Raw genomic sequence first — 16,915 nt, 5'->3', positions numbered from 1 at the left:
GTGTTATGTATTTTCTGGTAATCAAATGAAGACATAAGACATTCATTTAATTTATCTTTTAATTTAAGTAAACTTTTTTTGTCAAACAAAGAGCTGCACAACTAAAATTTGTTTGTTTAAAATTAAAACATGAAGAAAAATTGTAATTTATATATATATAAAAAACGTCTCGGTTACGTATGTAACCCTCGTTCCCTGAAGGAGGGAACGGAGACGTACGTCGGAACTGACCGACGAATTGGGATCTGTTTCCAGAGACCGACCTACTTCGAGTGATTAAAACGAGCCAATGGACATTGGCATGCGGTTCACACATTCCACGCACCGCCCCGCAGCGCGGGTATAAATACGGAAGTGGATAAGTGACTCGGCCTTCAGCTGAAGCACAGCACCTGGCGACGGGACGTACGTCTCCGTTCCCTCCTTCAGGGAACGAGGGTTACATCCGTAACCGAGATGTTCCCTTTCAGTCGGTCACGTTCAACGTACGTCGGAACTGACCGACGAATTGGCTGAGCTCGCTGGACCACTCACTAACTATGTTAGAGTGGGAGTCAGGGCTCCGGGCAGGGAAGGACAGTCACTGCTGTTCCTGCAAGACCCACTCAGCGTGACTATTGGATAACGCTGGGAAAGCGTGCCCGTCTCGGGAGATGGTACGCTGCGGACCACATCCTTCAATGGAAGGAGAGGTGGAATACACATAAGGACTAACCTAACAGGGTAGTGCAACAAATGGCAGTCTCTGGGGTGGACCCAACCTGGTTCCAGGGGGATATGATTAGATAGATAGTAAATCATAGAGAGTAAATAATAATAATTATATTATATGATATACATGACCACTATATTGTAATTTACAACAAAATTGCACTATTAATTTAGTCTAAGCACTGGTAATGATGTATTGTTATTGTGATTCAGTGGAGATTGTTATTACTATTATTGTCATTACTGTTATTGATGTTATCATTGTTATTATACAACTGTGATTTAACAATATAATACGATATGGTTATATTTTATATATTACATAATTATTACCGGGAAATATTTGAATCTTTTTACTCTTTTAATTATTTTATACGTGTATCATGTATCATGTCGCCCAGCCCAGGTTTGGCGACAGTAAGGAGTAACTAGGACCCGGTACTGACCGCTCTGCCACGCCCATCTCGGGACTCGGTCGTGCAACCAGCGTTGAAGCGGTCTCATATGAAGCAATCCGAGCGGCGTTACCGCGGCTGCAGATGCCATATGCCCCAGGAGCCTCTGAAATAATTTCAGTGGGACCGCTGTCCTGCCTTTGAACGTATTCAAGCAGTTCAACACTGACCGGACGTGCTCTGGAGTGAGGCGCGCTGTCCGGCTGACCGAATCCAGCTCCATACCGAGATAAGAGATCCTCTGCGCGGGGCAGAGTTTGCTCTTCTCCCGGTTGACCCAAAGTTCCAACAGGCTGAGGTGACTGAGCACCATGTCCCTGTGTTCGCACAACTGCTCCCGAGACTGGGCGAGTATGAGCCAGTCGTCGAGATAGTTGAGTAAGCGAACGCCGCGTTCTCTGAGTGGAACAATGGCTGCCTCGACGACCTTCGTGAAGACGCGAGGCGACAGGGACAGCCCGAAGGGCAAGACTTACTGATATGCCCTCCCCTCGAACGCAAAGCGCAGGAACGGTCTGTGTCGAGGAAGGATAGAGACATGAAAGTACGCGTCCTTCAGGTCGATCGCTGCGAACCAATCTTGGGGATGGATGCATTGGAAAATGCGTTTCTGCGTTAACATTTTGAACGGAAGCTTGTGCAGGGCCCGATTCAGAATGCGCAGGTCCAAGATTGGCCTTAACCCACCCCCTTTCTTGGGTACAATGAAGTAGGGGCTGTAGAACCCCGACCTCATATCGGCAGGAGGAACCGGCTCGACCGCGCCCTTCGCCAGCAGGACATCGATCTCGGACCGCAAGACATGGGCATCGCTGCTCCGCACGGAGGTGAAGAGGATGCCCCTGTACTTGGGAGGCCGGCGTGCGAATTGAATCGCATAGCCGAGTCTGATGGTACGGATGAGCCAGCGAGACGGCCTGGGGAGACCTAGCCAGGCCCCCAGAGACCGAACTAGCAGGATCAACGGCACCACAGACGTACCCGGGGTGAGGCAGCGAGGTGGAGTATTCAGACCCGACTCGGGAGGCCCGGAGGCGGCCCGGAGTGTTGCCTGAATACTCCAGGTGGGGCAGAGAGTGGGTGAGAAGGCCCGGGGGCGTCCTCGGTGCCCACTCTGCTGCCCCCTGGCGAGTGGTGAGAGGGGAGGAAAGGAGTGGCAAGGCCCGGGGGCGTCGCACACTGCCAACCTGTCCCTCTCTGGGCTCAGGGAGGGAAGAACTGCTCTGAGAATGTGGGTACCGCTGGACTCCGGGGAGCCAGCGGCAGGACCGAAACCAAAAAAATATTCTCCCCCCGGTCCTCCTCCGGGGGAGGGAGGGGTGCGGACACCGTCTCCCCGAGCAATTCCTCTCTCGCTGGGCTGCCCGTTTCAGGGTCGCTTGCCCTTGTGCTTGCTAGCAGGCTCGCGGGACCCTGGACGGGTTGGGCACCTCCCTTGCGCCCGGCCATCTGCTGCCTGGGTGGAGGCGGACGCAGGGTGGCGCCCTCGGCGACAAGCAGATGGAGGTGCTGCGGCCGACGACTGGGTGTAGGCAGCAGCTGGTCGTCGGGGCAGGTTTTTTTTTTTTTTTTTTTTTTTTTTTTTTAGCCACCTCCGTCTGCTTCTGGGCCACCAAGAACTGCTGGGCGAAGTTCTCGTTGGCGTCGCCGAAGAGGCCAGTCTGACAGACAGGGGCGATGAGGAACCGAACTTCGTCGGGCTCACGCATATCTGCCAGGTTTAGCCCCAGCTTCCTGGACCACTGGTGTGGACATCGCCTGACCCAGGGAGCGTGCAGTGACTTTCGTCACTCCGGAGAGCGAGGTCCATCACCGCACGCAGTTCCTGCATAACCCCTGGGTCGGGACTACCCTCATGCATGCAGGACAGAGGGCAGTGAGAGAGGGAAAAACTTATACAGGTTATGGCCCTTTTGGTGTTCCATATTTTGACACCAAATAGTTCCATGCTGTTAAATTTTTTCAATGCACATCCGCGCAGCCACCCCGGAAAGCATTGCTGTCAACCCTGAATCTGATTCAGCATGAGCACACACCATTATAGTGGGAAACTCAGCATTATCATTTCCAGCGCATAACAGCCCTCTCTCCGATGCAGCAATTGACATCTGTCCTCCGCCAGAGCGCCAAATGAAACGCTAGATCCCTTTTTTTCTTTTTTTTTTAAAAAGGACCAGCAATCCCATCTGTAAGCTACCAGCAGGCATGTGAGACAATGAGCGTGGCCGTCAGACTTGACGGCACACGGCGCGCTGAACAATCCAGCCCCTATGAAAGAGCAAGGTGAACAACGCGCCGACGTGGTCATGTTCTCGTGAGAGAACATGAACCACCCACAAACAAAGTCTCAGCACGCTCGTGATGCGATAGAGGAGTGGGGGCCCGAAGAGATGTACTCGGCGGGGAAGCCCCACTGTAATCCTCAGGTCACCAGCGCTTATTAGCCAAAGTAATCCTTTTCTGGAGCCCCAGAAAAGAAACTAGATCGGGGAATAAGTGAAGGGACTCAACCCCGTTTGAGGTTTCATAGTCTCGACCGCGCATCAGAGCGGCGAGTGACGCGCTGGGTTGCCGTGACAACCCCCGCTATCAGCACGAGACGGCACACGGCGCGCTGAACGCTCAGCCCTTACGAGAAAGGTGAGACGAACAACGCGCCGACGTGACCATGCTCTCCAGAGAGAGCATGGATCACCCACGAAAGCAATCTCACATGTTTATATGCGAGAGAGATCGTGGTCGTCAAATGAGGACAGGAAACAACTGCATCCAGAAACACACGGTTTGAGTGACATCTTGAAAAAGACGCAGGTCAAACAGTGTTGCTCTTTTAGAAGGAAATGCTCTTTTAGAAGTGCTGAAGCACTCAGGGAGATGGCCGCGGCTCACAGCAGTCCGATTGCAAGCCTGCGTGTGAGCACTCAAAGAACGGAAACGCCCAGCCAACCAACACAGGAACAAGTGTATGTTGCAGCGGCCACTCGCTGACTCGCGCCGTCACACCAGCACCCAGGTAAGAGAGCGATCCTCCTCGAGACTCGTCTAAACACTCTTCGTAGAAACAGCTTGATACAGCAAACCATTCGGCTCCGAAGTTAAAAAGCAATGATGCGGTATTCCACTTCCGTATTTATACCCGCGCTGCGGGGCGGTGCGTGGAATGTGTGAACCGCATGCCAATGTCCATTGGCTCGTTTTAATCACTCGAAGTAGGTCGGTCTCTGGAAACAGATCCCAATTCTTCGGTCAGTTCCGACGTACGTCGAACGTGACCGACTGAAAGGGAAAAAGTATTTTCTGGTATTCAAATGAAGACCTAAGACATTATTTTAATGTATCTTTTAATTTAATTAAACTTTTTTTGTCAAACAAAGTGCTGCACAACTGAGATTTATATGGTTAAAATTAAAACATGAAGAAAAATTGTAATTTATATATAAAAAAACCTTTAAAAAATAAAGTTTTGATAATGTATTATTATTACATTAGTGTTAGTATTATTATTACATTGAGACGTATCTAAATTCTGCTGTACAATAGTAATTTATTTGTCAAGTTAGCCGAACTTTTATTTTGAAGGGTTGCCATGAATTTGAGTTTCTGTGTGTTTATGATATGACAGTAGTTTTTCTCAAATGAAACGGTAAAACGCTCATGAAGTGACTCAGTGGCTCTGGAGATGACGTTCGTGCGTTCATGTCCTCATATGAGACGGCAGAGATAGAAACATGCGACAGACACGTGCGATTCTGAGTGAGAGAGTGTGTGAGGTAAACCCATAGACTGTAAACCGTGCATCTACACATTCATTCGCACAGAGACACGCATGATTCGTATTTAAATGGTCTTTTCGCGGTTTAATATTCACAGACACTAGTCTATATCACAATACGCGTTCCCAGGTACCGAAATTTGGTACCGATTGATTTAATGTGAATCGGTACTCGGTAGTACTGACGTAATTCGGTCGGTGTCCTTAAAAGTACCGAGTTCGGTACCCAACCCTAGTAGTGACAGGTGGATTGCCACTACGGTCGAGCTAGGTGGGTGTGGTTTCAGCAACCAGGCACCTCAGCTCCAACCACGTCCCACCTCTTTGCCCATTTTCAGTAACCAGGGGGTGACGCGCGGTCAAGATTGCAACGGTCGACTGTAGGCTTCAAAAATGCTTTTCAGAAACCAACGGGTGACGTCACGAACACTACGTCCATATTTTTTACAGTCTATTGTCTTACTTTGTCCCACTCTACTCCACAGATTAACCACGCCCACTTTTGTAGCCTTTTTCAAAACTGTGGTGAGAACTGCTGCTGAAACAGGGGGTTTCATGACCCTTTAAACAATTGCCTGATGGCCTGTACAAATAATTGCTGCGATTATTGGCCGATATATCGGTGCATCCCTAAAAACAATAAAATACAAATACTTAAGACTAAACACAGTGCACATGGATACAAGAGTGTCAACAGGATATACTCAGGATAAACAGTGTTGACATTAAAAGTGTTCCTATAATGCCCAAAATCAGCTCATTGGGTTCATTTAATGTCAAAGTATTAATGCATTCTTCATGTTGAAGAGGTGTACCTTCACAGAGTAGGCCAGAGAGATGGTAACAGCAAGTGGAAGGCCTTCAGGAACAGCCACCACCAGGACTGTGACACCGATGATGAAGAATTTGACAAAATACTGAATGTAGACTGGGGTGCACTCGGGCAACCACGGCCTCTTTTGAAGCACAAAGTTATCGATCGCAAAGTAAAGCACCAGGATGATGACTGTAATGGCAGACATCACCAAACCTGAGGACCAGATCGCATCAAACGCTGCATTAGTGTTCCACTGCGATAATAAAACACTACAAAATACCTCCAAACAACCTAAAAACACGTCGCACCTGCTTTGCCGATTTGCACAGCCAGCTTTGTCAGTTTTCCTTGCAGAACGGATTTCTCTTTCTTGGAGACATTGGCTTTCTTCTTCTCTTTGTCATCAGTTTCTCCACCCTCCGCGCTCTTCAAAGGCTGCATCTCCATCGCCGCAGCGCCATCCTGCTTTTTCACTGTAACGACCACAGGAAACACATGTTGGTTATGGGCCGTCTGACCTTTGCTCACTAATGTAGGACCTTGTAGTGAGGGAATCACAAAATAAGAATAAACCAGAGTTTGTGCTACTAGCCACGAAGTGCACTTAAAATCCCAATAGAAGTCAACGTTTCAAGAGGACTATTAATCTTTAATTACTTTAGGCAACCAAATCAGCAAACCACCAAATGAATATGTTATATTGAATATCTACATTGATCGATATCAAAGGACACATGAGGCGGTGAATGAATTTGATGTTTATCCAGGAACTCGATTAAACCCCAATCCTGGTGACATTACATGGTTGAGAGACGACTGAAAAACCTCTTCATGGGATCTGATGACAGAAGCTGGGTATCAAGTTATATGGGACAAACATCTTGAGGTTTGCTTATTTAAAGGGACAGTTCATTAAGGTTCAGTCATTACTTGCTTTAAACCTGAATGACTTTCTCTCTTCTGTCGAACACAAAAGGACAAATCATAAAGAGCTTGCTGGTTACTTGTTACCATTCAACTACAAGTAAAAAAGGAAATGTTCTCAGAACGTTCTTTCAAGGTTCTCTCAGTTACGAACAAACATTCTTTCAGTAACGTTCACAGAACATTCATTCAATGTTATCTGGTCTTTAAAGGCTTAGTTCAATCTAAAATGTAAATTCTGTCATTAATTCCTCACCCTTATGTCGTACCAAACCCGTAAGACCTTCATTCATCTTCAGAACACAAATGAAGATAAAATCCGAGAGCTATCTGACCCCTGCATAGACAGCAATGTAATTAACACTTTCAAGATCCAGAAAGAAAGTAAAAACATTGTTGACATAGAACTTGGAAGAGATGCACTTGCGGTAACAACGGAAACTGCGTAGGAGACTGACAGACGAGAAGAGATTGTTGAATAAAGTCGTTATTTTTGTTTGTTTTTGCGCACAAAAAGTATTCTCGTCACTTCATAACATTAAGGTTGAACCACTGGAGTCACATGGACTATTTTAATGATGTCTTTACTTCCTTTTGAATGTAGCTATTGAATGTAAAAAAAAAAAATCAATTGTAAACCAAATAAACGAGGAGGGATTGAAACTCATTTGGCTAATGGACAAACTTCTTGCCCAATATCTTGTGACAATAATATTGTGCACAGATGAATAATTCATAATACATAATCAAATCAACATTGGTTTCATGGTGACTACCTTAATTCTCAGGCTGTTCCTCACACTATTGTATGACTTTTGAAAATTAAGTAAAATTCGTATACTTTTATAGTGCTTTTTGAGGCTTGAACGCTTCAGTCTTCATTCATTGTAAATGAATGGAAAAGAGCGACAGGCACATTATTCGAAATATCATCTTTTGTGTTCAGCAGAAGAAATAAAGTCATACAGGTTTGAAATGACACAAGGGGAAGTCATTTTTACTTGTTTTTACTTTTGAGTGACCCTCTGGTGCCCTTCAGTCATTTTTGACCGTAAAAAAATTATTTATTTATATAGATATTTTACTTTATCGGAATGGTACAAAACTTAGTAAAGGTTTTGGAACTTACTATGAGAACACGCAAAAACTTTAAATAGTTCTGAAAAAATAGTCACACTTTTGCTCCTCACTGTCAAAAATTAGCGCATTGGAAATTAATGGGAGAGGAATCTCATCTACTGGAAGCGTTTGGTACTGCGCCCAAACACACTTTGACTGAAAGCTAATTTTTTGAGATATCAACCGCACATTTGGAACACAACTTGTCTCAATTTGATTTATAGCTTTGATTTTCTTGCAGTTTTAGGGTAAAACTGTTTTTTAAATTTTTTTTGTGCATTTTTCATAACAATAAACATAAAATTCAAACTTTTTTTAAGTTCATTTTTTTGAGTATAACCTAAATAAGAATTTTCACCCTGGAAAATGTAATCTGAACAAGTAAGTAACATGTCTGCCACCTTTGGGAACAAAACTTTACAATAAATTGCGCTACCAACGGTGATTCAATTTAACGATCGCTCATATAACATCAAACAAATGATTATTATTGTTATACTTTGTTCTAAAATTGTTAATGTTAACAGCATTAGCATTGCGTGACTACGTGTATTTAGTGTGTATTAGCGTTACCTGTAGATTTCAATTTCTGTACAGTCTAAGAAGACCACCAAAGGGTTAAGACAAAAGACGCAGTTTAATGTTTCTTGTGCAGTTTTTGCCACATTTTAAAGCCATCCGATGCAGCGGCACACCTATACAAACCAGTAATGCCTCCACCGCCAATTATATCTTTGCTACACGAAACAAAAGATATGTAGCATCTACTGTCTAAATCCATTCAAATTGTGCCCAGAGTTCATAGTCACAGTAGTTACTCATAAATAGAGTTTATGCATACTGTTTTTCATGCTCCGTAGATATGTGCATTATCAACATATGGGCTTATAGAATTGAACAAAAAAAACATTAAACCTTTTGCATATATTCAACTTTAAGACCTGCAAATGATCAGAAACTTGATGGGTTCACCACAACTGAACACAGACTATCATGTGAACAAAACTTAATCGCAAAGTATTTATTCATACAAGTAAAGTCATTTGCAAAATATGAAGCAGCTGCTAGCTAAATACATGAATACACCTCTGTTGTCAATTTCTGAATACACTTATTTAACTTTCACTATTATTTGAACCCTCTGGGTGTTTCTGCCGATGTCTGCAAAAGCACAGAGCAAAAACCATTAAGACTACAGCTTGCTAAAAACTCATTGAAATACACTTCATCATTATAAAATGATTCGAGAACATGACAAGAACAGGAAGTGACCCTGATGCACACATGAGAAGCGGCACAAACAGATGAGCTGACATCTGAACCGCCTCGAACGGAACGAACGGAGGAATAAAATAATGGTGAGCGCTCAAACCAGCGGTAAAGTGAAAGCGGGTTACCTTTGGTCTGGTTGTTCTCCATATTTCCATCCTGCATTTTACCTAAGATGAAGGCATCCACAGACACAGGACAAAAATAACAGAAAGCAGACGATAAAACATTCATCACATGGACATTACAGTGAAATCAAATCAAAAAGGAAGACAGAGAATGAGTAATTTATCAACATCATTGTGAGTCACATACATAACATAGAGTTGTTTCATAATGAAGTTTTGAGGTGTGTTATGGCTGGATGCAGCAGAAGCTACCATCCACATGTAGATATAAATGTTGTATAGATATGTTTAGATGCGCTCTGTATGCATGTATGTGTGTTTGTTCCAACCAATATGGAGGTTCTGTTGTGTGTTTTCATGTCATTTTAACAGGAGTGCCATGGAATATCTACATCATTTTACACTCTTTCTAGTCATATCTTGGTTTGGCACTATAATTTGTCATAGAGGAAGAATTGGGAAGTAGTTGTTCAGAAGATATTCCATGGAGGATAAATGGAAGAGAAACACTCAACACAATGAGGACAAGAGAAACAGCACGACTCTACTGGACATGCGGGAGGAAGAACTGCTACAGAACTGCCATGCAACAGCACAGGAGGAACGGAGGAAGACAAAACATTCAAAACCTCAGCATCGAGTTTATCCCAGCACATGAATACCCATGCAACTACATGGGCACTGAGTGTGGGAAATATAGGGCACTTTTGTCTTAAACACGGGTGAGATATTTTTAGAAAATCATCTATCAATCGAGGGTTTAACCATTTCAGAACTGGCTTCATAAAAATACAAATAAATTAAAACAAAATAATTCTAATTTGATGATTTGCTGCTCAAGAAACATTTATGATTATTATCAGCGTTGAAAACCGGTTCTTTGATGAATAGAAAGTTCAAAAGAACAGCATTTCTCTGAATGAATGTATCTTTTGTAACATTATAAATGTCTTTACAGTCACTTTTGATCAATTTAATGCATCCTTGCTGAATAAATGTATTAATTTCATCAAGTTTTTTTAATGTCTTACTGACCCAAAACTTTTGAGATAAATACTGTTCTTTTGAACTTTATATGTATCAAAGAATCTGTTTTCAACACTGATAATAATCATAAATGTTTGTTGAGCATCAAATCATCATATTAGAAAGATTTCTGAAGGATCATGTGATACTAAAGACTGAAAAATTAGCTTTGATCACAGGAATAAATTACACTTTACTATAATAGAAAACAAATGTAATTTAAATTATATTTCAAAATATTACTGTTTTTTATTATGTATTTTTTATTTAAAAATGCAGCCTTGGTGAGCATAAGAGACTTCTTCTAATAACATACAAAAATCTTACAGATCAAAAACTTTTGAACGGCAGTGTATTTATAATAAAATTAAATATTAAAATAAAACAAAATAATAAAATAAAATCGGAAGCAAATACATTTTCTATCGTTCCACTTTGAAGGAAAGTCATTTGCATTCATTGTATGGCGGACTTTAATTTAACTCAACAAGTTCAAAATATAACCTACAAATGAAGGAGTAACGTTTACTTTTTTTCAAGTGTGTTTGAATATCTACAAACATGGATATTGTATGTATCTGTTATACATTATCTTTAATACTGTAGTATTTTTGCACACTACGAATCGAAAGTTTGGGGGCGGGAAGATTCTTTAATGTTTTTGAAAGAAGTCTCTTCTGCTCACCAATGCTGTATTTATTTGATCTAAAATACAGCAAAAACAGTGAAATATTACTCCAGTGTACAAAGCTGTTTTCTATGTGAATATATAGTAAAGTGTAATTTATTCCTGTGATCAAAGCTAAATTTTCAGCATCATTACTCCAGTCTTCAGTGTCACAGGATCCTTCAGAAATCATTCTATTATGATGATTTGATGCTCAACTAACATTTATGATTATTATCAGTGTTGAAAACTGTTTATTTTTTTACATTTTATACATTTTATTCTTCAACAGAGGCGGACATAGTAAAGCATTTTTCAAGTTTATGTAATTTATCAGTGTTTTTCTTTGGAAAACTTTTACTTCACAACATTCCAAAGCATAATATTGTACTTTTTACTGCACTACGTTTCATTTTGAATATCATTTGAAATACTTAATTACATTAAAAGTGTAGTACTTTCTTACTTTTATTTAAGTAATTCAAAGTTTTACATGAGTACAAGTAAGAAAGTACTATATTTTTATGTAATTAGTATTAAAGGTAAAAAATAAACGTTTATTGATGAAATGTAGTGCAGTTTTGAAGCAAAAGTTTTCCAGTGAAAAGCATATACTTGTGTACAATGAATGATAAAGTATATGTACAATGAAGTATATGTACTTGAGGAGAAAGTAAAAAAATACTTCACTACTGTCCGCCACTGTTCTTCAATTATAGAAAGTTCAGAAGAACAGCATTTCTTATTTGAAACAGAATCTTTTGTAACTTTAAAAATATCTTTACTGTCACTTTTGATCAATTTAATGCATCCTTGCTGAATGAAAGTAATAATTTCTTTAGAAAAAAGAAACAATGAACAGTAGTACATACAATTTAACAATCAAATACGAATGGGATTACAAATTTAAGTTATATTTCACATCAAATCATTAAAATTTACGCTCATATCATAAATTGTATCCCAACATACCAAAGACACCACACGATATGTCATGATTTTCTTTTCGAAATGGGAAATTTAGCCATTAAAACTTAAATCAGTTCCAATGTAATTCTTATTTAGTTTATGCTTGAGCTCCGGTTATAGTTTCAACCAATGGGACGATCCACATTGTGTAACTGCTGTTGCCATACGTAAAAATAAAAGAACGGAAAGTGTAGAAGAGGGAAGAGAACAAAAAAAGGAGTTAGCGATCAGAGGTGTCATGCACTAAGAGGACAGGAAAGGAAGATCAAGACAACTGGAGAAGGAGAGGCGGAGCCAGTGAGTGACGGACAGCGGAGGTCTTCTCAACCTACCATTGACTAGGCTGGCATTACCAGTGGCATTTGCGCTTGCTGCACCATCGGTAGCTATAGTCGCGATGGGGTGTGACGAGGGATGGGAGCAGTCTAGCCGGTAATAATGAACAAAAGTAGCATAGTTATCACGATTAGTACTCTCTCAATACACTGCTGTCAACAGAAAGGGGACTTTAAAAGAATGACATCGATGGGAAAAACACTGCAACATAAGACAGGTTACACATAATATGGCAGACAAAAAGTCGAGGCACAAAACGACACAATGATCAACGGCACAAATAGCTAGAGTTCCAATTGCTATTTACACTACCAAATACGGTAAGAACAGGTGATTGAAAAAAATAAAACAACCAAATTCAAAAGCATGCTTCGAAATCAAATCCAAGTGCTTCAATCACAACAGTAGGGTGTCAGACTACGAGGCTACGAAACCGTGATCAATCTAGTATCAATCTATCTGGCCTTGAGGGAATCACCCGTGCATCACAACCTCCCGATCGTCATCTATGTGGGATCATGGATGAAATGCATTTCTTTGAATACTTAAAAAGAGCTTCTTTTTAAGTGAAAGATCACGGTTGCTAAAGCAGGGTTTGGGAGGGATAGAGCAGGTTTAGTAGGGTAATAAATGACCGTTACTGCGGATATCCTTGGGTACAGAGATGAATACTCTACCTGCCAGCTGATGGCCATCCTCCAGAGCCTGACCTGTGTGGCAGTTTGCAGAATAACAAACACATAAGGCCTTATGCTGACAAACGCTTTGGGCAGCACATACTACCCAACCAGAAAAAGCACTTGAAGTAGCCGCTGTGCGCACACAAAACAAGGGATAAAACACGCAAAAAAAAAACACAGTGCACGTTCTACCCAAAAGCAGTCTCTGTTCCGAGGGAAAGTGAGCTGCACATTTTTTTGTTATGATGATACTTTATTTGCTGTGCAAAACTCATCAGCATGTGAGTGATTGGAAGGTGCTGCTGGAGTCCAATAGTAACAGCACACCGCTCCTCAACAACACATGTGATTCGAGATATCAAACCTGTGGGATGAGTTACGCACCGTACTTTAAAGGGTTAGTTCACCCAAAATTTTTAATTCTGTCATAAATTCCTCACCCTCATGTTGTTCCAAACCCGTAAGGTTTTAGTTCATCTTCGGAACACAAATTAAGATATTTTTATTTAAGAATTGTATTGTCCCTCCATTGACAGTCAACACAACTACCACTTTGATGCTTCAAAAAGTTCATTAAGAGATCATAAAACGAATCCATATGAATCGAGTGGTTTAGTCCAAATGTTCTGAAGAGTTTTCTGAATTTAGGCTTTTGGTGAAGTTTTAGTAACTAATTTCGGGAGGAGCACGTCCAGATAATTAAACCTATCTAAACAATGGAGCACGCCAGATAATGTAACCTAATCAAACCCAAGTGGAGCACCCTCAGATAATTAAACCTAATTAAACACATGTGGAGCATATCAAGCCAATCGATTTAATCAACGATAAGAGGTGTGTGTACTGTGTATATATACAGCATATTTACCTTCTTTCGTTGACCGTTTTTATTTTTAGCATCCCTCCACCACCCCATCTCCTCACTTTGATTTAATAAACTCATTAGACGTCAACACAGTCCATAATAAAATACAGTCTAGTTCTTGACTATCTTCATCATGGGGGGGATACTCTGGGTTCGGGCCAAATTCCGAGCCCGGAGCCCTCCCCCGGACAGCGCGCCAAATACGCATAATCTTTACTCCATTTAATTTGATGTACGTGTGAACTCGTGAATTCACATTTAAACATGATCAGCTAACATAAACAGAAGCTCAACCGAACTTGCTTGACACGCGAGAACAAACCTCTTGCTGAAGCTCAAACGTGCTGCATAACACGAGAATGAACCTCATTGGTTCTTGCTGAAGTTCTAACGTGCTGCGTAACACGAGAATGACCCTCATTGGTTCTTGCTGAAGCTCAAACGTGCTGCGTAACACGAGAATGAACCTCATTGGTTCTCGCTGAAGCTCAAACGTGCTGCGTAACACAATAATTAACCTCATTGGTTCTTGCTGAAGCTCAAACGTGCTGCGTAACACGAGAATGAACCTCATTGGTTCTCGCTGAAGCTCAAACGTGCTGCGTAACAGGAGAATGAACCTCATTGGTTCTCGCTGAAGCTCAAACGTGTTGCGTAACACGAGAATGAACCTCATTGGTTCTCGCTGAAGCTCAAACGTGCTGCGTAACACGAGAATGAACCTCATTGGTTCATTGCTGAAGCTCAAACGTGCTGCGTAACACAAGAATGAACCTCATTGGTTCTCGCTGAAGCTCAAAAGTTCTGCGTACACGAGAATTAACCTCATTGGTTCTTGCTGAAGCTCAAACGTGCTGCGTAACACGAAAATGAACCTCATTGGTTCTCGCTGAATCTCAAACGTGCTGCGTAACACGAGAATGAAACTCATTGGTTCTTGCTGAAGCTCAAACGTGCTGCGTAACACGAGAATGACCCTCATTGGTTCTCGCTGAAGCTCAAACGTTCTGTGTAACACGAGAATGAACCTCATTGGTCCGCGCTGAAGCTCAAACGTGCTGCCTAACACGTGAATGAACCTCATTTTTTTCTTGCTGAAGCTCAAATGTGCTGCGTAACACGAGAATGAACCTCATTGGTTCTTGCTGAAGCTCAAACATGCTGCGAAACACGAGAATGAACCTCATTGGTTCTCGCTAAAGCTAAACCTCATTTGTTCTCGCTGAAGCTCAAACGTGCTGCGTAACACGAGAATGAACCTCATTGGTCCGCGCTGAAGCTCAAACGTGCTGCCTAACACAAGAATGAACCTCATTTGTTCTCGCTGAAGCTCAAACGTTCTGCGTAACACGAGAATGAACCTCATTGGTTCTCGCTGAAGCTCAAATGTGCTGCGAAACACGAGAATGAACCTCATTGGTTCTTGCTGAAGCTCAAACGTTCTGCGTAACACAAGAATGACCCTCATTGGTTCTCGCTGAAGCTCAAACGTTCTGCGGAACACAAGAATGAGCCTCATTGGTTCTCGCTGAAGCTCCAACGTTCTGCGTAACACGAGAATGAACCTCATTGGTTCTCGCTGAAGCTCAAACGTGCTGCGTAACACGAGAATGAACCTCATCGGTTCTTGCTGAAGCTCAAACGTGCTGCGTAACACGAGAATGAACCTCATTGGTTTTCGCTGAAGCTCAAACGTGCTGCGTAACACGAGAATGACCCTCATTGGTTCTCGCTGAAGCTCAAACGTGCTGCGTAACACGAGAATGACCCTCATTCGTTCTTGCTGGAGCTCAAACGTTCTACGTAACACGAGAATGAACCTCATTGGTTCTTGCTGAAGCTCAAACGTTCTGCGTAACACGAGAATGAACCTCATTGGTTCTCGCTGAAGCTCAAACTTGCTGCGTAACACGAGAATGAACCTCATTGGTTCTTGCTGAAGCTCAAACGTTCTGCGGAACACAAGAATGACCCTCATTGGTTCTTGCTGAAGCTCAAACGTTCTGCGTAACACGAGAATGACCCTCATTGGTTCTCGCTGAAGCTCAAATGTTCTGCGTAACACGAGAATGACCCTCATTGGTTCTCGCTGAAGCTCAAACGTGCTGCGTAACACGAGAATGAACCTCATTGGTTCTCGCTGAAGCTCAAACGTGCTGCGTAACACAAGAATGAACCTCATTGGTTCTTGCTGAAGCTCAAACGTTGTGCGTAACACGAGAATGAACCTCATTGGTTCTCGCTGAAGCTCAAACGTGCTGCGTAACACAAGAATGAACCTCATTGGTTCTCGCTGAAGCTCAAATGTGCTGCGTAACACGAGAATGAACTTCATTGGTTCTTGCTAAAGCTCAAACGTGCTGTGTAACACAAGAATGAACCTCATTGGTTCTTGCTGAAGCTCAAACGTTCTGCGTAACACGAGAATGAACCTCATTGGTTCTTGCTGAAGCTCAAACGTTCTGCGTAACACGAGAACGAACCTCATTGGTTCTTGCTGAAGCTCAAACGTGCTGCGTAACACGAGAATGAACCTCATTGGTTCTTGCTGAAGCTCAAATGTTCTGCGTAACACAAGAATGACCCTCATTGGTTCTCGCTGAAGCTCAAACGTTCTGAGGAACACAAGAATGACCCTCATTGGTTCTAGCTGAAGCTCAAACGTTCTGCGTAACACGAGAATGAACCTTATTGGTTCTCGCTGAAGCTAAAATGTTCTCCGTAACACGAGAATGAACCTCATTGGTTCTCGCTGAAGCTCAAGCGTGCTGCGTAACACGAGAATTAACCTCATTGGTTCTCGCTGAAGCTCAAACGTGCTGCGTAACACAAGAATGAACCTCATTGGTTCTTGCTGAAGCTAAAATGTTCTGCGTAACACGAGAATGAACCTCATTGGTTCTCGCTGAAGCTCAAACGTGCTGCGTAACACGAGAATTAACCTCATTGGTTCTCGCTGAAGCTCAAACGTGCTGCGTAACACGAGAATGAACCTCATTGGTTCTCGCTGAAGCTCAAACGTGCTGCGTAACACAAGAATGAACCCCATTGGTTCTCGCTGAAGCTCAAATGTTCTGAGGAACACAAGAATGACCCTCATTGGTTCTAGCTGAAGCTCAAATGTTCTGCGTAACACGAGAATGAACCTTATTGGTTCTCGCTGAAGCTAAAATGTTC

The 16,915-nt window shown here is 42.3% G+C and overlaps 1 protein-coding gene across 1 annotated transcript in view; it reads right to left on the bottom strand.

The window, feature by feature from the left end:
* Nucleotides 1–16,915, bottom strand: part of atp2b2 (ATPase plasma membrane Ca2+ transporting 2) — a gene marked incomplete at its 3' end in the record, with an annotated part of 161,981 nt that overhangs the window by 44,730 nt on the left and 100,336 nt on the right. The window contains exons 7-11 of the mRNA XM_079844967.1: nucleotides 12,871–12,903; nucleotides 12,190–12,282; nucleotides 9,196–9,237; nucleotides 6,064–6,228; nucleotides 5,754–5,968 (exon numbers count right to left, since the gene is read on the bottom strand). Of these exons, the coding sequence (XP_079701093.1) occupies nucleotides 5,754–5,968; nucleotides 6,064–6,228; nucleotides 9,196–9,237; nucleotides 12,190–12,282; nucleotides 12,871–12,903 (548 nt within the window). The remainder of the gene's footprint in view (nucleotides 1–5,753; nucleotides 5,969–6,063; nucleotides 6,229–9,195; nucleotides 9,238–12,189; nucleotides 12,283–12,870; nucleotides 12,904–16,915) is intronic.

This window comes from Gobio gobio (assembly GCF_949357685.1).
Source record: "Gobio gobio genome assembly, chromosome: 19".
NCBI classification, from domain to species: Eukaryota; Metazoa; Chordata; class Actinopteri; order Cypriniformes; family Gobionidae; genus Gobio; species Gobio gobio.
The sequence above is the reverse complement of the archived record's forward strand: the minus strand, read 5'-3'. Positions and strand labels throughout refer to the sequence as shown.